At 36.0% G+C, this 19,180-nt stretch overlaps 2 protein-coding genes across 4 annotated transcripts; one reads left to right on the top strand and one right to left on the bottom strand.

Moving 5' to 3' along the window:
* Positions 1–596: 596 nt before the first annotated feature.
* Positions 597–5,315, bottom strand: LOC105282966 (NAD-dependent protein deacetylase Sirt6). The gene is made up of 7 exons (XM_011345326.2): positions 4,947–5,315; positions 4,511–4,638; positions 3,922–4,040; positions 3,722–3,845; positions 3,370–3,543; positions 3,006–3,129; positions 597–2,925 (listed from the first exon to the last, which is right to left on the bottom strand). The coding sequence occupies exons 1-7, from the start codon at positions 5,010–5,012 to the stop codon at positions 2,431–2,433; spliced, it is 1,230 nt and encodes a 409-aa protein (XP_011343628.1). The 5' UTR covers positions 5,013–5,315; the 3' UTR covers positions 597–2,430.
* A 1,108-nt stretch (positions 5,316–6,423) lies between these two features.
* LOC105282965 (beta-1,3-galactosyltransferase 5) lies at positions 6,424–19,036 on the top strand. 3 transcript variants are annotated; one of them, XM_011345325.3, is made up of 4 exons: positions 6,424–6,781; positions 9,715–9,854; positions 14,984–15,580; positions 16,129–19,036. In XM_011345325.3, exons 3-4 carry the CDS (start codon positions 15,022–15,024, stop codon positions 16,641–16,643), a joined length of 1,074 nt encoding a protein of 357 aa, XP_011343627.1. In that variant the 5' UTR covers positions 6,424–6,781; positions 9,715–9,854; positions 14,984–15,021; the 3' UTR covers positions 16,644–19,036. The 3 variants fall into 3 exon arrangements, with proteins under 3 accessions (XP_011343627.1, XP_011343626.1, XP_026830600.1); XM_011345324.3 differs by lacking the exon at positions 9,715–9,854 and having other exon boundaries at positions 6,426–6,781; XM_026974799.1 differs by lacking the exon at positions 6,424–6,781 and having other exon boundaries at positions 9,705–9,854.
* Positions 19,037–19,180: the final 144 nt, after the last annotated feature.

Below are 19,180 nucleotides of genomic sequence, written 5' to 3'. Positions count from 1 at the left end.
TGCGTCACGCTAAGAAATTACGCGTAATTTGTGCGATAAGCAATTATTTTCGCTTTTTTTTGCAGTTAATCATACGTAAGCAAGGTGATTGATCGTCACTTCTTTCCTTGCTGTGCGATAAGCACTGCTGCACCTCGAGTTTCTCAATCAAATAATAATACATGCCACCATATTCTATGCACAAATTTATAAAAAATTGAAAATAGTTAATAATGCTATCTGCCGGTATCTGAGATAAAAAGAAGTGCAATATATGTAAAATACAATTTAAAAAAATGTTAATGTATTTAGAATAAATATTTATCGGTTATACAGTGCACGTAGTGCAGCTACGAGGTTTTTAGAGAGGCCAAAGTGTAGGTACGAGAACATTAACGAATTTACAAGAGTCACTATAGGCCGGTATTCATAGTATTCCTTTTTATAATAATAAAATATCTTGTTATTGATGTCTTCTTTGATAAGATAAAAATATCTTGAATATATCAAATTTGATTACATCAAATAATATAAATTAAATATATGAAATAATATTTTGTAGAGAATTACGCTTGATTCTCGTGCGACGTTCAGGTTGAAAATAGAAAGATATCGTATAGACTTTTTCATAGATTTTATTTCGCATATCATATATCTAGCGGATAATAATGATTACTTAAATAAAGTTACGATGAATAAAGCAAAACATCACTATGTACATATAAATATTACACGATTCGCTATACCGCGTTCCGGATTTCATCGGAATTTCCGCGTTCTATACGTTTGCAGCTCATCTACGCGCGAATATCATTTAGCGTACTAATTGTTGAGATATCATTAAAACTTTTACTTTCAACATTCTCATCAACACTATATGGAAAAATGCGCACTCTGTCAAAAATTCAACATCTGGATTCGTCGGACGATCTAACATCAGCCTGCAGCAGTAGTAGTAGTATTTATTAGCTTACTCTTATAAACATTATGCATTGTTATAGTATGATGCATTCGTAAATGGATCCCGTGTGCGCCGTCAAATCTAAGGCGAACATACCTGACAACATCGAAGACTAAAAACGCGCACGATACACGGAATAACGTATTTACGAAAGCAGTATCTCGGAAAGTTATACACGAAATATCGCCAGTAGAGAAACAAAGTTTCATCGTCATCCAATCGAGCATGTCCGTGCCGGAAGGCTAGACTTTTACTTGTAAAACCTTATATATTCTATTTTATTCAAGTTACGTATCTGTAAAGTTCAAAATAATATTTTTTTTAAATAAAGCTTTTTGATAAAGTTTTTTTTTAAAAGGCTCAAAATGATCTTTTAATAAAGATATGTTTTTTTTATGGAGTAATGTATCTTTGCACTTGTTAATTTCTCATTAAAAATCACCGAATCAATGAGAAGAAAGAAATAACAAGAGAGCGAATAATTTGAAAAAACAAGGATACAATTATATACGATTCTTAGTTCTCTATCTTCAGCAGACGGCTTAACATAGAAATCTACCGGATTAGTAAGTCTGACTACCCATAGGCGTAAATTATTCGAATACTAAGCAGCTCACATTTGAACGATTTTTTTTTATTGTTACGATCGCGCGAGCTATTCTACCAATGTCAACTACCTCGTAATCGAAAAAAGAAGCTTTACAGAGATTCTTACTGGCGAAATGTCTTGTAGGAAGATCTCTTTTATCGAATAACCCCTCCCCCCCTCGCTCGCCCCGTCTCAATCTATAATGGAAAAAGTATCGTATTATGCACAAGAAGTTTGGAACACGTTTGCCTGCCGAGAGATTCGCACTCGCACTCGATCTCTCCCGCCGCAATATCTAATATATGCGTATGCGCGTATATAGGCGAGCTGTAGAAAGCAGATTCAGCGTAAAACGTAATTTTATATACGGAAAGGAAAACATATATACAGTTACACTAGAATATTCTCTTCCCCGACACTTCTTGTTCTCTAAACAAAATTATAAGCTTGTATATTTTAATTCCCGCATTGCACATTTAACAATACGCGCACCTCGTGTCCGCAATTGGGCGCGAGTGAAAGCATAGAAATCGAGATATTATTGCTTTTGTTCGCAGGTTTCCCGTTACCCGAAACACAAAATTCTGATAATGAATGTAGAAAGATCAAGATGTCGATGCTGATATATAAATGCATTTTGTTTTACTTCATATGTTTGTTGTCGCGTCAACAAAGCAGGAAGAAACACGGCTATGCTAAATGTGCAACGCTCTCAACGTTATGCGTTATGTTAAATGTATCTATTGAACGCTGACGAACCTAGTCGACCTTTTCGATTTTTTTCTCACATATAATAACAAACACCGTTCAATACTCGCACTCATAACTAACCGTAGCGTACACTGAGAGTATAATTGAAATATTAGAATGGAAAAAATGATCGGCCCGTTACAAAACTCGACTACACCGTCTCGCTCAGTTTCGTATCCGTGTCGCGCCCCGTCGTCGTCGTGTCCTCCACCGTAAATCTACACATTTCGATATCCTCGGCGCTCTCCTCGATCTTGGCGGGATTACTCGCCACGAGATGATCCTCCTCGGTCTTGCACATTTCACTCGACGTACTTATGTTGTCCTCCGTTTTGATTTCTTGCTTAACCGCGCCGAACGCCTGCTTCCTCGCCTTCGTCTCCCTCTTCGTGTCGGTCCTCTCTCGCTCGTACATAAACGTCTTTCGTTTCCTCCGCATGGGCTTGCACACCTTCTTGTACAGCACGTTCATCTCCTTTATTCTGCTCATCGGGATCGTCCAGTCCATCTCCTTAGCCGTCGTGTCGGAATTCCGCGTCGGATCCATGCTGCTCTCGTACTCCGGAATTTCTACTCCCAGCTTCTTCATCACCGCGACTATGATTTCGTCAACGTTGCCGTTAACGATTAAATCGGCTTTCTTGTCCTGCAATTATATTAATGTTTCATGTTGGCGTTGTTACGACGACAAGAGATGGATATTTTTATGACAAGTGGCGATCTTACGTGTTTTGTTGGCTGCAGGTTGCATATAACAAGGCGGCCTCCATACTTCTTCGTGTACAAAGGTAGATTGCCACTTGGGATAATTTGTAACGTCGTTCCCAAACATATGCTCAAGTCAGCAACGCTAGAGGATCGGGAAAAAAATTATACTTCGCGTTGATACATGTTGCAATATTTTGAAAAATTTTTATTACAAAACCTGAGATTCCATTTTTTATTCCATAAGCCATACTAAAATCATGTATGTTTTTGTGCTATAATATTTATAGTTTTTAACTTTTGATGTACGCCATTAAAATTTCCAGATGTAATTTTAAGAGCGCTTCGCTTAAAATACTGGCACGCAATATATTATGTCGCTTACCTGGAATGTAAGTCGGACAATGACAAGTCATTGTCCGGCAAATTATGCTCCCAATCAAGTATGGTGTCGTGCATTCGGCCACGGCACGGGCGACCGCCTATTTGTTCCGATCGGCATACAGTGTCCAAAGACTTTTTCCCCACACTTTTGGTTGCAAAGTTACGAATAAATTGTCTGCAAAGTAATTTCAATTTTTATTTTTTTTCTCAGGATACTTATCTTAATGACATGCTGTCATAATTTGTACTAAAAATCTGTTAGCTACACTTTTTCACCAGTAATAAGTTTGTGAAGGCAGTTTTAACGAGTCTAGATAATTTTCGTCTCATAATATTTTTCTCAGCGCACAAACCTGCCACACTTGTCGCATTGCTCCGTAAACATGTTTCCGTGCAATTCTGCTAGATGCTGTCTCTGTATTCCCGATCGTAGATGCAGTCCGTCTATGTTTTGACTTATGATGAACTTCACTTTTTCTAGAAGGAAAAAAAGATCTTGCAGCGAACAAATACCTGGGGAGAATTTCCAAAGTTTTTTTTTACCAATACTTACTAGCTTCTATCAATTTTTTCAGTGCCATGTGCGTTTTTGTGGGTATCGCTTCATCAAAAGAAATACTCATTGTGGGCTTTAAACCCTTCTGTTCCAACGTCCAGACTCCGTTTGTACCTCTAATGAAATATGGAAAAAGAATGTTGTTCAAATTTATTACCAATACATGTACTAAATTATGATCGCAAAGTGTAACTTGTAAAATTGTATCGCAGTGACTTGTTTTTAATTACATAATTATAAACTCAATTAGATTGCTTTGGTTTTGAACATCAATGTGCAATATTAGCATTGATTGTTCACGTTTAAGCAAATTATGTGACAATCGTACACATGTACATACATTTTCAAGAGATTATTATTATAAAGTTTTAAAAATATATTATATAGCTTAACATATTGTTAGGGCACTCAATGTGCTCTCATCTCATATTTAATCTCCTCGCTTCGAAAGTCTTCATACGTCAGGCCTTTCGATATACAAAGTCAAACGATATCTTCAGTAGAGGAACATAAGAAAGGGAGATGACGGGGTAAGTTTAGGGGAACGAGGGAATTCTGTTCTCGAGAAACGGCAGGCGATAGTCACCGAAAGTCAGGAATGCCAGCTGCGGTGCTGATACCGGCACCAGTATGGACCACGACGTGGCGGGCACCTTGTATCCACTCAGCCAGGAGTCCGCATTTCAGACGAAGCGTTTCGACGCTATCGTACCGCTGCAAGCAGACAAAGTGATGATGCAAGAGACAAAGGGAAGAGCAACGAAAAAAACCAAAAAAAAAACAAAAACCAGGTAGGAGCCAAAAAAAGGAAAACAAAAAGAAAACAAATAGAAGCGAAAAAAAGGGGGAGAAAAAAGAGAGGAGAGGACGTCGATTATTTTTACGCTCGGCTTGAAAATAAATCGGCACGAACGCCGTGAACGCCGTCGCGTTTACGCGCCGTAAATCGCAGGAAGGACGAAAATAGAAAAAGAAACGGGAAAAAAAAGAACGCGAGATTCCGCTGGATATTTTTTTTTTACCTCCTCCAGTCCCAGCACTCCTTTGTTTTCGTACGGTGATAACCCGTCCGCGTAGCTGGATGACATTTTTGCGCGCTCACTCGGCGAGAAAGCCCTGTCGAATATCTAACGACGCTCGAGACGCCACGAACGTACCGAGCTCGTCGTTTACGACCAGCAACGCGAAGCCGACGCGATTCTAGACGCACTCCAGCCGCGCTCCCATGTGCCAGACAGATACGTAAACAATATGAATCGAGCTAATGACCGCGTGTTGTTATGTTTATACGCTACGAATGACGATAAGTGATAGGAAACTCGAGACCCGCGGAGAACGCATCCTGTTTTATAGACTGCACTGCATGCAATGAAATGGCACTTGAACAGAAAGAAGATAATAAACCCCCCGGGGCATGCGCGCTGCGTTGCGCGCCGTAGGAGCGGCGGTCGCTCGCTCGGACGCCGTGAACGCTCGAGTTCCTCTCGCGTGTATTCAATTCATGCACGAATCATCGACCGCACAAGCGCGGCGGGAATTTCGAAAGCCTTCGAACGGCAAACTTATTTATAGAAATGTTTTTTTTAAACATGTGTAATTAGATAAGAATTTCTAATTGATTTTATGTTTAGATAAAATAAATTCAGTAAGATTCAGATATTCGGATAAAATAAAAGATCGCGAAGAGTGAACTCGACTGCTTTTGGATCGAACAATCGAGTGTCATTAAAACTAAATAATAATGATAATTTAAAATAGGAATTTGTGTAGATATAATTCTAATTTGTTATGTTAAAAAAACCTATAATTTAATGTTCTCTTGTTCCATTTAGAATAAAATCTCGGATATATTCATAATCGTGACTAACCTATACATATATTTAGTATTCCATGTTATAACAATTACAATATTTTGTAACGAATTTGATGGAAGGACAAGAAACAAGCCTTTACAATATCTATCTAGCAGTATGTTTTGCAGAATGGAAAAACTGTTATCTTGGAAAAATTTGAAAACTGTAGATATAGTATGAACATCAAAGGATGATTTTACCGGCAGTACAATGTGGCTATGAAATTCTACGGAAATAAAAAATGGATGCAGTTAGCGCTGCAGATCAGCGATACCATTGGGAGTCGTAGATCCGAGTTTCTGACGCGAATGTTTCTTTTTGTCACGAATGTATGGTCAGGCAAGAGCGAGTACAAGCACTTCGCACTGAAAAAAAAACAAAAACTGTCACGAAAAAGAAAAGAAAAACACCTTTTCGAGCAATCCAATCAAGCGTGCGTTCAATTGCGATAGAAAAGAGAGAGAAGAAAAAGACAGAAGAAACGAGGAACAAGCGAGAGAAAACGAGGAAGGGAAAGAAGGAGAAAGAAGGAAAGAAAGAGAGAGTGAGAGGGAGAAAGGGGATGTGGCTTTCGCATACAAGCACGAATGCGTACAGCACGGTGCGCACGTGTGCGCTACATATGTACATATATATCTGTCATTGCACGAGAGAAAGAAAGAGAGGAGGGGAGAAAGGCCGCACGGCGCGTTACGTCGGCGATGTGTGCGGCCAGGTGATTCCGCAAGAAACACTCCCCTCTTTCTCTCCCCCCATCCCTCCATCTCTCCTTTTCTCGCTCTCTCTCTCTCTCTCTCTCTTGACCGCCGTCGGCTCTCGCTCACTCTCGTTCCGACTCACACCCTCTTTGGCATATAACCTCAAACCGTCGGCGAGCTCGTGTCGCGTCGCTCGACGATCGCCGTGTTTCCCGCGGCTAACCGGGTCCCGAATGTGCGTGGTGCGGTTCCTGCTGTCGCAGCGGGTGTTAGTGAGTTCTCGGAGTTTCTCACCACATGCGACTTGTAAGTATCCCTGTCGGCTTTTCTCCGTACGCTCGGCCACGGTGACGCGTGAACAACGCGCTCGCCGCATCCTCATCTTTTTCCGATCTGCCGTCCGCAGCCTCCGGGCGCGCGAAAATCGCCGGGATCCGGCGAGAACTCGTGCGGTCACGGCGAACCCGCTGCCGCGATATCCGCGCATTTTTCCTGACGTTTCTCCTTTTGTTTTCTGTTTTTTTTGCGGCTTTTTTGTACCAGAGAAATTCGAGTGCATCTCTCGCGGAGCGACATCTCCCCTCTCGCGTTTTCTTCGTTTGAATGTTCGTCTCGGACTCTGCGTGTGCAAAATCGCCGAAATTTGAGAGAAAAAGACAAACGCGCCAGTTTTTGAGTGAGGAAAGGACGGAGATCGCTAAAGCGATTTACATTCTCGCTTGCTTCTGCAGAAGCGTCCGGATGTTTCAGCAGTGACGAAAGTTTTCGAGCAAAGTGAAAATACTCTTACTTTTCGGGCAAGCACGCTTGACGATACTTTCTTTTGTTCCGCGACTTCTCCGCTTCGCGTTTTCCGAAATGGAGTGAAAAATTAACGGAGTACCTTTCAATTAAATCTCGCTTTGTATATTTAATATTTGCGCGAATAATCGTGCGGTGTTATTTTATCTAATGTGCCCAAGCGTTTCCGTTTCTCCGGGTAAACGTTTACGGATGCGATCGAATTTAAAATATCCGTTTTATTATTAAAACAAACATCGCAATATTCGTTAGTGTGCATGTGCACTCGACACGCATAAGTTTGCAGGAATTCTTTCTAAGATTTTCAATTTTCAATTTTTTTTTACGTCGCATCGATTTACATTGCGTAGGCGACCTGGATAAATAAGAAAATTAGTAACGGGTGTCCTCGTTTGGTGCTAAGTGTCGTGCTAAATAGAGAATGCAGGACTCTGTGTTACGAGAAAATGCGTGTTTGCATATTGAGCAAGTCCGCTTTACGTTGCGTGATATTTAGATTCACGTCGTCTTACGCAAATAATTACTGCTAAATAAAATAGCCATATGCTTGATTTAAAAAACTTGCCGCTCCCACAAGCTGCTCGAACTCGTTTCGAAAAAAATGCATTTGAACTGGATGTCCACCCGTTAAGCTACGGCGTTGGCTTTGCCCTTTTTTGCTTGATATTGCTTGATAATAAACACACACGCACGCATACACGGAAAGTTTATTTTATATGCAGCGTGTCTGAGATGCGCGCATCGTCTCAAGGACAAGCCTTTCAACTGATTTGATATTAATTTTTTTTTCTTTTAGATTTTAGAAGACATCCTGTGTAAATAATTAAGTAGTAGTTGATATCATTATAAATGCATTTCGTGCATGCTTCCCTCGCGAATTGTTAGACTCGCAACTCATACATATAAACATTATGACGTAACTATAGCGATTCCGCGTGATGTACGGACTCGAGAATCGCAGGATAATAAAATATGCTTTTCTACGAACAAACGTAATCGTACAAAGTAAAAACTTTAATTCGCTTGCAAGAACATAAGCAACGCGCACGAGTACACACTACAGGCACAATAGAAACTTTCCAATTTCGTGTGTAAAAATCAAAGTTTAATGGGGAAAATGCATAAAAAACACAAAATTGATAATTATTAGCTATTTATTACGATATATCGAATGTCACAGGAAAAATTGTGTAAAGTAAAAGTAAATTTACAAGGAGGCTTAAGTAAATTCCACGCTATGCGGAAACAAATTTTTCGAATTCTACGGAACACTTCCATAGAACGCGGGGAACGTCATATCTGTTCGATTTCTTTCATCGACTAGCCTAGCCTCGTCAACAAGAGGAGAATGCATGCACTCCGTGGACTTTCTCGTAGTGCGAGAGGCATGAGAGGAACTTTTAGCGCCATGAATAAACCATAGATGCGGTCGAACAATTTTTGTTCCAAACATCCTGATCGAAAATTCACTCTTTGAAAGAACGTCGTGCGCGAAGTATAGTTCGGATGCGCGCGATTTGAATAATCATCCTTTGACAGACGTGTCTACCACGCCTCGTCGTAAATGCCAAAAGTTCGTTCATATCTCGGAATGAAATATCAGCGGAAATATGGTTGCGTGATATCGAAGATTTTGATTCACGGCCGGTCGAACGCTGGTAAACCGCTGGGCTGTTCTGTCGTGTAAGGCCGAGATATTACACCGCTTGCATAGACGTTATTTAATTAGCGCATCAGTTTCTTAAGTAATAATCTACTTAAGTAATACTTATCAATTTTTTTATCAATAGTTTGCTTGTTTACTACAAGTCGAAGTCTAATTGCTATTGCATTATATTTTCTGTTACGTAACGAAACTTAAGGCGATGAAAGTTATTATTTGTTGCATTATGAAACGTATACTTTTGAAAGTCGTAGCGAAGGAGGACACGTGACATTTTCATTCTTGACCCTTAGAGTCGTCTTTTAGATTATAGTTATCGATTAGCAAACAAATATTTGGCAGCAGAGTGTGTCTTATTCTCGTCTTATACCTTTCCTCAAGCCGTGTCGTTATATATTTGTGTAACCACGCGTTTTATTTTTACTGATGAAGAAGAAGCTAATGAAGTTCATCGTTCAGATAGAGAAGATCTTTACTAGAATTCGTAATATTAATTTATTTACAATTACTTTTATCAACTCAGTTGTTGTATATTTCTCTTTGGGGATGGCGAAGTTATATTTCGAACTGTTTCTTTTATATTAACTGTTTCTTTTTCGTTCTTTCTTTCTTTCTGTTGATCCACTTTCCTCCTGGATCTTGAAAATAGACAGGTAACGATATATACTCTTTTTTCCAAACCATTTTTCGAATAAAAAAATTTCTTTTGAAGGATTACATTCGATGTTCCTACCAAAGGTCAGGAAAATATATAACTATTCTTACTGCCCGCAAGGACAACGTAAAGATGCCTTTCTGGGATGCTTCTTCCCTTCTCAGGCCGTCCCTGACAGGCGCCGTCCTGGTGCCACGTTTTTCGGCGACGCGTATTGGACCTAAGAGATGAAGGGTGTGCGTCATCACCCAGTTTCAGAGGTTCGAGTGTGCCACACTCATCGTTGTCGTCGATCGCATGCGACTTTCTTTTTCCTCACGTGCATGGATCATCGCGATGTAATTTTTCTCGGTCGATCTACCATACTTCCGAGGGTTGGCAACCTCAGTGTCGGAGGATGTCGCGAATAATTGCACGTACGTGATCTCATTCCTACGCACGAGTTACGCACGCAAAGCGCTTTTTTCTGTCAGTTTGATCTCGGTGAATGAATTCTGTGCAACATAGAGACACAATGAGAAATCGAAACAAAATTATTCATCGTTATTCAGAAAGACATTACAAAACGAAGTGCCAAATATTATATGATAAAGTAAATATAAGATTATAAATAGGAAATGTATTCAATGCAAATTAATCCGGTAATTTATCCTCTACTAATCATTTTACATTTGAATATTGTGGTTTTGAAGCGTTACCATCGGTGCTTAAAACTACCACGTGACATGGCGGAACATTTAATTGAATTTAACAAACTTGATTAAGTTTGTTAGAAAAGATATTAAGTTACAAGATGTAAAAGATATTAAGTTAAAATATTGTAAATATAAAGAATTTATTTTCATGTATTGGGCCTAATATACATGTTGGTGCTTGACGAATCTGTAGGATCGATAATGTCGACTTCAAACCGATAATTCAAGGATCAACGTAATCAACCCTTGTGTGCACAGTACTAAGTTTGCTCTAGTAATGGGAACAGCTGTAATTCTGTACTGTCACTGTAAAATCCTTCGACAATCTCGAATTAGACATGTAGTTCAACCATTCCTATATATATGCGGAAATCAATTCAACTTCTAACGTTCACACAATTATAACAATAATAACAATATAATGCATATAAATAACTTATATACTTTTTCGACAATTTAAATAAATTGTACAGCGAAATAAATTACAGAAACATGAAAGTAAAATTTTTTCCACGGATATCGTAACATGAATTGTTCGTTGGAGTTATACAACTCCAACGAACAATTCATGTTACGATAGCGTATGCTTATCTGGATACTTGTGAGATAACCAGAGAGTGCTTTATCACTTGCCTATATCAACAAGCAAGTAACGTCGGCAGAGAAAATTAGTTCGACACTATTTATTGCAATCTAGATTAGTTGCAGTATTTCGACAATTTCGACAATTTATTTCGAATAACATGTACCAATAATAATATTTGTTATTCTATTACATGTTATTATTAATATTGTTATTCTAGAAATGTACATTTTTTTCATTAGCAGATAACAAAAAGATACTTGAAATTAATTGATATTGTTATGTTTGATACACGATAAGTAATGATATTAATTACATTAATTATATTGATCGGACAGCAGTAGTTACGATACTTAACGGTACTTGTCGTATCAGTACATTAAATGTGATAGCAAATCTATAAATCTAGAATCAGATTAATTCTGTTTATTCTTCTATGTGCTTTTAATCTGGATGTAACTGATAAGATCTGCAAATATAGAAAATGTAATAATCTGATTCGAAATAGCTCTACCATATTTAATCCTTTTGTTATAAAAGATTATACATATATTTAAACTTCCTGTGTCGATTACTTGCTTGTTGCTAATGGCAAATGATAAAATAATCTCTAGTTATCTGATAAGCATCCAGAGAAATCGAATCAGTTCGTACTTTGATATCCGAGGAACAAGTTTTACTTTCGCATTCGTGTTTATATCTCAATTTATTTAAATCGCCGAAAAAGTATAAAGTTAGTATTCATATTTATGTTATATTGCTATTATTGTTATAATTATTGTTATAATTATAGTTAGAAGTTAGATACGATTTAAAAAGGAGTTATTAACAATATTCTTATAACCAAAAGTAATAAAGGTAAATATCTTTTTTTTATCTATCAGAAATGTTTCTTTTGCTTCTCAGGAATTCTAGAATACTTTAAAAAGAAGCATATAAGAGCTATTCAGAATTATTTAATCTTGGAATCTGGCGTAAAGTTTGTACTCCATTTTTTAAATGCAACTACGGTGATGTTAATCGCGAAAGTCTATTCTTAAATGATAGGTAACTTTAGAACTCTTTAGAAAGAAGATAGAACTCTAGTCAGAACTCTGGAATTCTGATATCAGGCTGCTACCTTCACACACTCATTTAAAAGAAATGGATTATCGGTTACCGAAACTGTACTTTTTTTATATTTTGTTATGAAAAGTTTATAACGAAATATTTTGGTCTTGGCACCTTAAATATAATCGCTATCTTAAACATCACGCTATTTTCGATATAAATTAGCGTATTAATTGGTACTAAATGTAGTTTAGCATAAAATTAAAATATATTTCACATCTATTATAATAAAGTTATAATAAATTATTACAATCACTTGTGTCTGAAGAAAAATTTATAAATAGTCGTCATTCGTACATGTCTTTTGTACTTTAAACTAGCGACTTGGTCGTAAGCCAATATAGAACGGTAATTATCTTGTTTTATAGACTGTAAGCGTTTTTAGTTCCAAGTTTGACGTAAGAATCGTAAAAGGTTAATACTTTTTTATCATGTTAAAAACTTATAAATATATGTATATAATAAAATTTTTACTTTTTATATATTTAAAAAAAGAACTTAAAATGCAATTCAAAAATTCTGGAAGAAAAAGATAATTATAAACATGCGAGTAACTGCACTTTACAAGTAAGATATTTTATTGTCGATGCCACAGTATCGTTGTGCACTCTAATTGCTTAGTGACATTAATTAATTAACGATACCATTATACCAGATTATACCAGATTAGTTTGATTAAACACAATTTCCTGCTTATACCTTGTGCAGTTGACAATCTGTTTAGAAAACGAAACAATACAACAAACATCGATCGAACAAAATGTCGATTAATCTAAATAATCGATTAATCTAAATAACATTCGTTAGATATTAATATTTTTATGTATATTCTTAATACTTCTTTTTAATCTTTCAAACATTGCATGGTGTTTAATCCTCTCCCAATATTAAAGCACATCTACGTAGAGCGATTAAGAGAAGCGATAATACTAGAGCTGTTTGCTATGAAATTGAAAAATTCAGACACGCTCTATAGATGATTATTGGATAAATTAAATCTAGATTGAGATATGCCGAGGTCAGACCGATCTTGACCTGTTTATCATAGCGTGGTATGTCACACATGTTAAAAAGTTGTTTGATTGCTGTTTGGCGTGAACTTCCAGACTTTCTTTGATATTTTTTTATATTCCATTATCGTGACCACATTCCTCGAATCTTAATGATTTTATAAGTCTTTTTTAATTTGTAAAGAAAATTAGAGAACAGCTCTTGTTTTAAGTGCATGGATATATTCCACTACATGTGTATTAGAACACTTGTAACAGCAAGTGTTTTTTTTCGCGCACGGACACTCGTTTTATTATGTTACAGCAATGCCGAATAACGAATTCATTACGTAGTAGTCTACCGTTACTATTCATTTATGAACTTCTTGACCTTGATGTACGACTGAGAAATACGTGTATGGTATAAGTTGCTTCGAAATTATAGTTACGGTATAGAGCACGTCACGTCTTGTCACAACTCACGTTGCGTGGCTTGTCGTCAAGGTATTATATATATTATAAAAGTAGTATAAAAACAGTAATATAAATATTACTTTTTAAATAATATTTGTGATCTCTCACTTAATGTGATATATTGCCATTTTTCTTATTAATTCTAAAACACTGTATATATATTTAGAAGTATTTTAAAATAACTAAAATTAACTAAAATTAACTAAAATTAACTGAAATTAAAATAAAATAAATTGAATGTTCTGTAAAGATATATATAAATAATAATATGATAATATGATACAACATTTTCACGAATGTTGGGAACAAAACGATAAGAAACGCGACTCTAACCCGGAAACCAAATCTGATAGTAATTATCTATACCGCAAAACTCTGAAATGTTAAATATTTTTATGTGACGTTTGATAAAACAGTATTGTCACATAAATTTATATAATTATTCTCACATGTTATATTTGGAAAAAATATGATAACATGAAAAATGCTATTTAAAATTCTTCATGATAATGTTGTTTCTCTTAAATAGTGGAAAATATTTATCCTATAAAGTGTAAAATGAGTAGTATAATGTAAAATGTAAAATGAGTAGTATAATGTTACTATCTATCTATATCGTTGAGTGGAAACGATATAGATAGAAACGTTGGGAGGAACTGACAGAATTCATAACAGTATCGCCTGATTGCCTTTCGAGTCTTCTTCTATAGGTCCTTTGGAAATCTGTGAGTATGTCTGTTGTATTGATTTGTGAAAAAGAGCTCTTTATTAACTTTTTTTAAAATTACTTTTGTGATTAATGAATGCTATTACTTGCTCGCATTCTCTGAGAATGAAAGTGGTTTGAACATTTATCCAGTATTATAATTTGACTCTGATATGTAATTTAAAAACACAGTTTTATTATATTAATTTGATTAAACAGGCTAATAAATATCGTTAAAATTATTAAGATCTCTATGTTAAATGACATTTCATTACAATCGTTTTTACAGCAATGTTTATCGGTTAATCCAGTCTTATATTATGCCTCTCGCGTACTTGGTCTTCATTGATTTGCGTGGGAAACTTCTTACAAACGACATGCCTTGATACTTTTTAGTTTGTTTCATTCGAGTTAAATTATTATCGAGCGAGAAAATTTATTATTGTTTGTAAAACTTTCGAAAGCTAGCTTACCTGCGACATGTACAAGAGTTAATGCACGTGACATTTTCTCGTGCGTAACATGTGTTGCAAAATGATTTCATATCAGCACTCTTCGCATATTTTATTTTGTTTCATGACTCAGAGACATGAATCAATGAGTGCTGATAACACAAGTAGTATGTCAACATAGAAAATTTTTAAAATTTTTCATAAAATATAATCTTTTAAGATATAATTTTACAAAAATATTATCCTCTCTTTAATATCATACATCATTTTGTACTTTATCATCTTAGGAAAATTTTCTAAAATTAATATAATCTCTAATTAATGTAATCTTTCAGCAAACTTGGAATCCAGCTAATCGAGCCATTGTCGGTATTTTTCAGGTAGAATCCGATGTATATGATGAAAGGGGCTCATTAGCATGCTGGATAAGCGGCGGCTTCATGCCTCCGGTACGTCGCCATGCACCCTCATCTTGTTGGTTGTTTTGGCACTAACTGGATGCTTCTCGTTTTGGATTCATATCGATGGTTCAGGATCACCGATCCCTTACTCCAGCGGCGGTGTGGCCGCGCCAGGATATATCCTTATATTTCCCGGAAACGTCACACCCTCCGCTCAACCGTATTCTATAAACGAACTTCCGTCCGATGATAAATCCACGCTAATCAACATCACGGACTTTAGGTTCACCATGAATCATAATCCTTGCAACCGTACGCAGCCGTTGCTGCTAATGTTAGTTCACTCAGCGCCAGGCAATTTTCCGAAGAGGCATGTTGTGCGGGAAACCTGGGGTCAACAAGCGGCGGACGTGACTTTATTGTTTCTTGTGGGATACTCGGAGGAGTATCAATCCAGGCTCGAGGAGGAGAATAAGAAATATCAAGACTTAATACAGGGAAACTTTCTTGATGCCTATAGGAACATGACCTACAAGCATGTTATGGGATTAAAGTGGGCTACTTATTACTGTCCAAGTAAGAAGATAAAAGTTTCACGTTATCTTGTTTTAATTATTCTGTTCGATCACATCTGCTTAATTTGCGAAGCATTGGAGAATTTAATCCTTAAAGATCACACACGAGTCATTTGATTCGATTGAGTTCTATAATAAGTTTCTCGAAATTGTTCTTTTACTTCAGACCTTGTGATATAACTCCCTAAAAACCATTACTGATAAATACATTAATATATAATATTGTCAATTAATTTTTGAGCAATCAAAACGATAACGGATCAGATTGAAATACAAAGAGCGGAAAATAAGTGTATTTTAAAAGTTAATGTAGCTTAAGGATCAATAATGTAGTTGTAATTAAATGTCGAATCGATAGTATGCTACTTGTATTGTTTTTTGAAGATGTGCAATTATTAGAAAATTATCAAATAGAATTTTTTATTTGTATCTCTCTCTATGTATTATATATTCTTTACTTTTTATTCATTGTATGTGATAGTCAAAAATGCATCCTAATACTTTAAGTTAATCATAAATAAGCGTACATGAGACCTTGATATTTTTCAGGTGCCAAATATGTACTTAAATTAGATGACGACGTTTTTGTTCATTTACCGGCCATGCTGGACTTTCTGGCGCATGGCCTCTCGCCGTGGGGTGCAAGACGTCTGATTCTCTGTGATCTTCTGTCGGCTTCCGCAGTGAAGAGATCCTGGCGCTCGAAGTGGCGGGTCTCTCCCCAGGAGTATCCTGGTAGACTTTACCCCGCGTACTGTGCCGGATGGGCGATTCTATATTCTCCCGATAGTGTATTTATACTGTACCGCGAGGCTCAGAAGGAGCCGTACTTCTGGATCGACGACGTGCACATTACCGGGACACTGGCTAGGAAAGTAAATTTAACGCAAACCTCATTACACTCTTGGGTGCTTACGGGCGAGAGCATGCGGGACCTGCTGTCGAATCCAAGCGCTCGACGGGATTTTCTGTTCGGGCCTCCGAACCTGTCGGAAAGTGGGATACGCGCCTTACATAGCCTGGTTACTAAATCACGGCCTAGCAGTGAAAGCCTATCGAATTAAAAAAATGTCTAATAGGAGAATTTTGTTATATTTCGGTCTCCCCGATGCGAAGACAGGAAACAGAAAGAGAGAGTGCTCTCATACTTTCCGCGTATCTTAATTCTACGGTCGGTATATGTATACAACACACACACAACAGTTCAATGTAAGTGTTCGATTATTTGCACAATGTACATACAAACGCCATGTTACATACGACATACGCGCACGTAATAATGCGTTACATTATATATGCATATGTGTACATAGATATATATATAAATAAGGACACATCCACGCGTCGAATGCATATGCATGTGTAACAAATTATTACGGGATTACCTGCGATTGTCCGACTTGAAGGATTGAAACCGATATCACTTCGATCAACGCATCTTTCCTACTTCTCTATCTATGCCATAGGTACACGACGAAAGACTTTTTTATAGCAATTCTCGCACTTCCATTGCCAAGAATAGCGTATAGGACACACGTACGTGCACCTATCAGGATCTCAGCACAATAACGTCGACGATATAATACCGGTTTCAATCCCCGTACTTAACAGTATCACTTACATACATACATATTTGAACGATACACTCAGATATGTACGATAGTTTTGTTATATCTGAGTGATTTATTTATCAAAGTAAGATTTCAGCATCCTTTATGATTTATTTTTTATTCCTTTGATTTATTCTAGATTGTAATCGATTTGTAATCAGGGCTTGTGATCAAATATTGCTTCAAATCAAACTGATTTTTAGAGACGTTAATGGTAAATTAATATTTTCAGTTTCACGCACTTGAAATTTTACAAGAATTTCAGACTTTATTACTAAGAAGATAACAATATCTAATTGTTTATATTATAATTACAGTGTAAATATATTTGTTTGTTTTATATATAGATTATATTAAAGTCTCTATCAACCATTTACTATATACATACATAGGACGCACATATATACGTATACGCACATGTAATTCTAGATTTCTATGCGAAGTACAGAGATCGAAAAGAATATTTTGTATTATTTTCAATCAATGTGAAAATACTCATCATCTATAGCTAATGACGTTTTCGTAAAGCAGAGTTCGAAATAGAGCGAGTTTATGAAAATTAAAGAAGGAGATTAAAACTCATAAAAATTGAGTCATATGTGATCTTTAAGGATCAAATAAATATATTGCACAATTTTCGATTATACGTATAGATAATAATTAATCAGTTTAGTAAACAATTTATGAGCCCTGATTATAATCGAGTGAATTAAAATTAAATTAAATTTGACAAACTATATTATTTAAGTAATAAATAATTTGAGGTAAAAATAATTTGAATAATCTGATCTGATTAATTTGTAACTAAAATATCGACGGAATATCAAGCATTTATTTATTTTCTATTTATATTTAAATGAAAATGTCAACAATGTGAGGGGGATAGTATTAATATGTAAAGGTGACGGAAGGTGTACGTAAAATTCCCGTATCTCCTGATTGAAAAGATTCGCAGTGAGAGAAATTTGCGGAGGAACAACTATGTTACCTTATTGTAAATTTACTAATCGGCGACAAGCAACGGAGGTTTGTCGTGAAGCCACATTTGTGAATGTACTTAAATGTAATGTAATAACGAGCAAATTTAAGATATTACATTGTTACGCAAGAACATTAACGAGTCGAATTGTTACGTAGCAACAAGTACAACCCCAAAACAAGGGTCCACTCGCAATTAGATACAAAAAGGTCGCAGATATTCATCCGTTTTTGAATGTCTATAAATTGTTTCTTATGTGAATCCATCAGTCATCACGATTTTTTATCCGGTACATGAAAGTACGTGCCTGCAAAGTAACGTAACGTGTCAAGCATAAAATTATGCTAGCTTTCAGTTATTGTGATGATTTCTTTAAAATTGATAGTCGATGTGATACTATCCCGTTACTATTTCGCATTATTGTTTTTTTCTGAAGTACAACGAATATGCGTTTAAGGAATAAAACACGTGGAATTCCACTTGCCAGTACGACGTTATATTCGGAGCCGAATTTTCTGTTTGAATAATAGACGAAACAAATTTGAACTTTTATATCATTTTAATGTATTCGCAAATTCCGAGATTGAATAAAATAAAAAACAAAATTTGCATAATTATGTATAAAGAAATTGGTGATTATTAATTGTTGAAATGGCCCACGTATTATTCCATTGGTTGTAAAATCTTATTTTTATCCATGTACTGAATTCTTTTTTTTACACAGTATTATATGTTACGTATTGTTTCGAGAGGTAAGCATTTCTATTGCGATAATGTGAACTGTGATCGCATAATTACGATGTAACATAATTTTTGTGATGGAAGAAATACTTATAATTTCAATAAATAACGGATTATTTAAATTATACACAGCGTATTTTTCATTTTTGATCCGCAGTTGTGTAATTTCTAATTATGTAATGTTAGATAGCGACGAATGTAAAATATGTAAATTAATTGTATGAGATATTAATCATAATTATAAAAGATAAGTTTATCATAACAGAAGTAA

This window comes from Ooceraea biroi, chromosome 14 (assembly GCF_003672135.1).
Source record: "Ooceraea biroi isolate clonal line C1 chromosome 14, Obir_v5.4, whole genome shotgun sequence".
In the NCBI taxonomy this organism is placed as follows: domain Eukaryota; kingdom Metazoa; phylum Arthropoda; class Insecta; order Hymenoptera; family Formicidae; genus Ooceraea; species Ooceraea biroi.
The sequence above is the reverse complement of the archived record's forward strand: the minus strand, read 5'-3'. Positions and strand labels throughout refer to the sequence as shown.

Coding starts and splice junctions, on each gene's coding strand:
- LOC105282966 (XM_011345326.2), bottom strand. CDS start 5,012: ATGTCATCCAGCTACGCGGACGGGTTATCACCGTACGAAAACAAAGGA. Junction 4,041..4,510: donor GCTGGCATTCCTGACTTTCG/GTGACTATCGCC, acceptor ATATTTCATTAG/AGGTACAAACGGAGTCTGGA. Junction 2,926..3,005: donor ACCTGCAGCCAACAAAACAC/GTAAGATCGCCA, acceptor ATATAATTGCAG/GACAAGAAAGCCGATTTAAT.
- LOC105282965 (XM_011345325.3), top strand. CDS start 15,022: ATGCTGGATAAGCGGCGGCTTCATGCCTCCGGTACGTCGCCATGCACC. Junction 15,581..16,128: donor GGCTACTTATTACTGTCCAA/GTAAGAAGATAA, acceptor GATATTTTTCAG/GTGCCAAATATGTACTTAAA.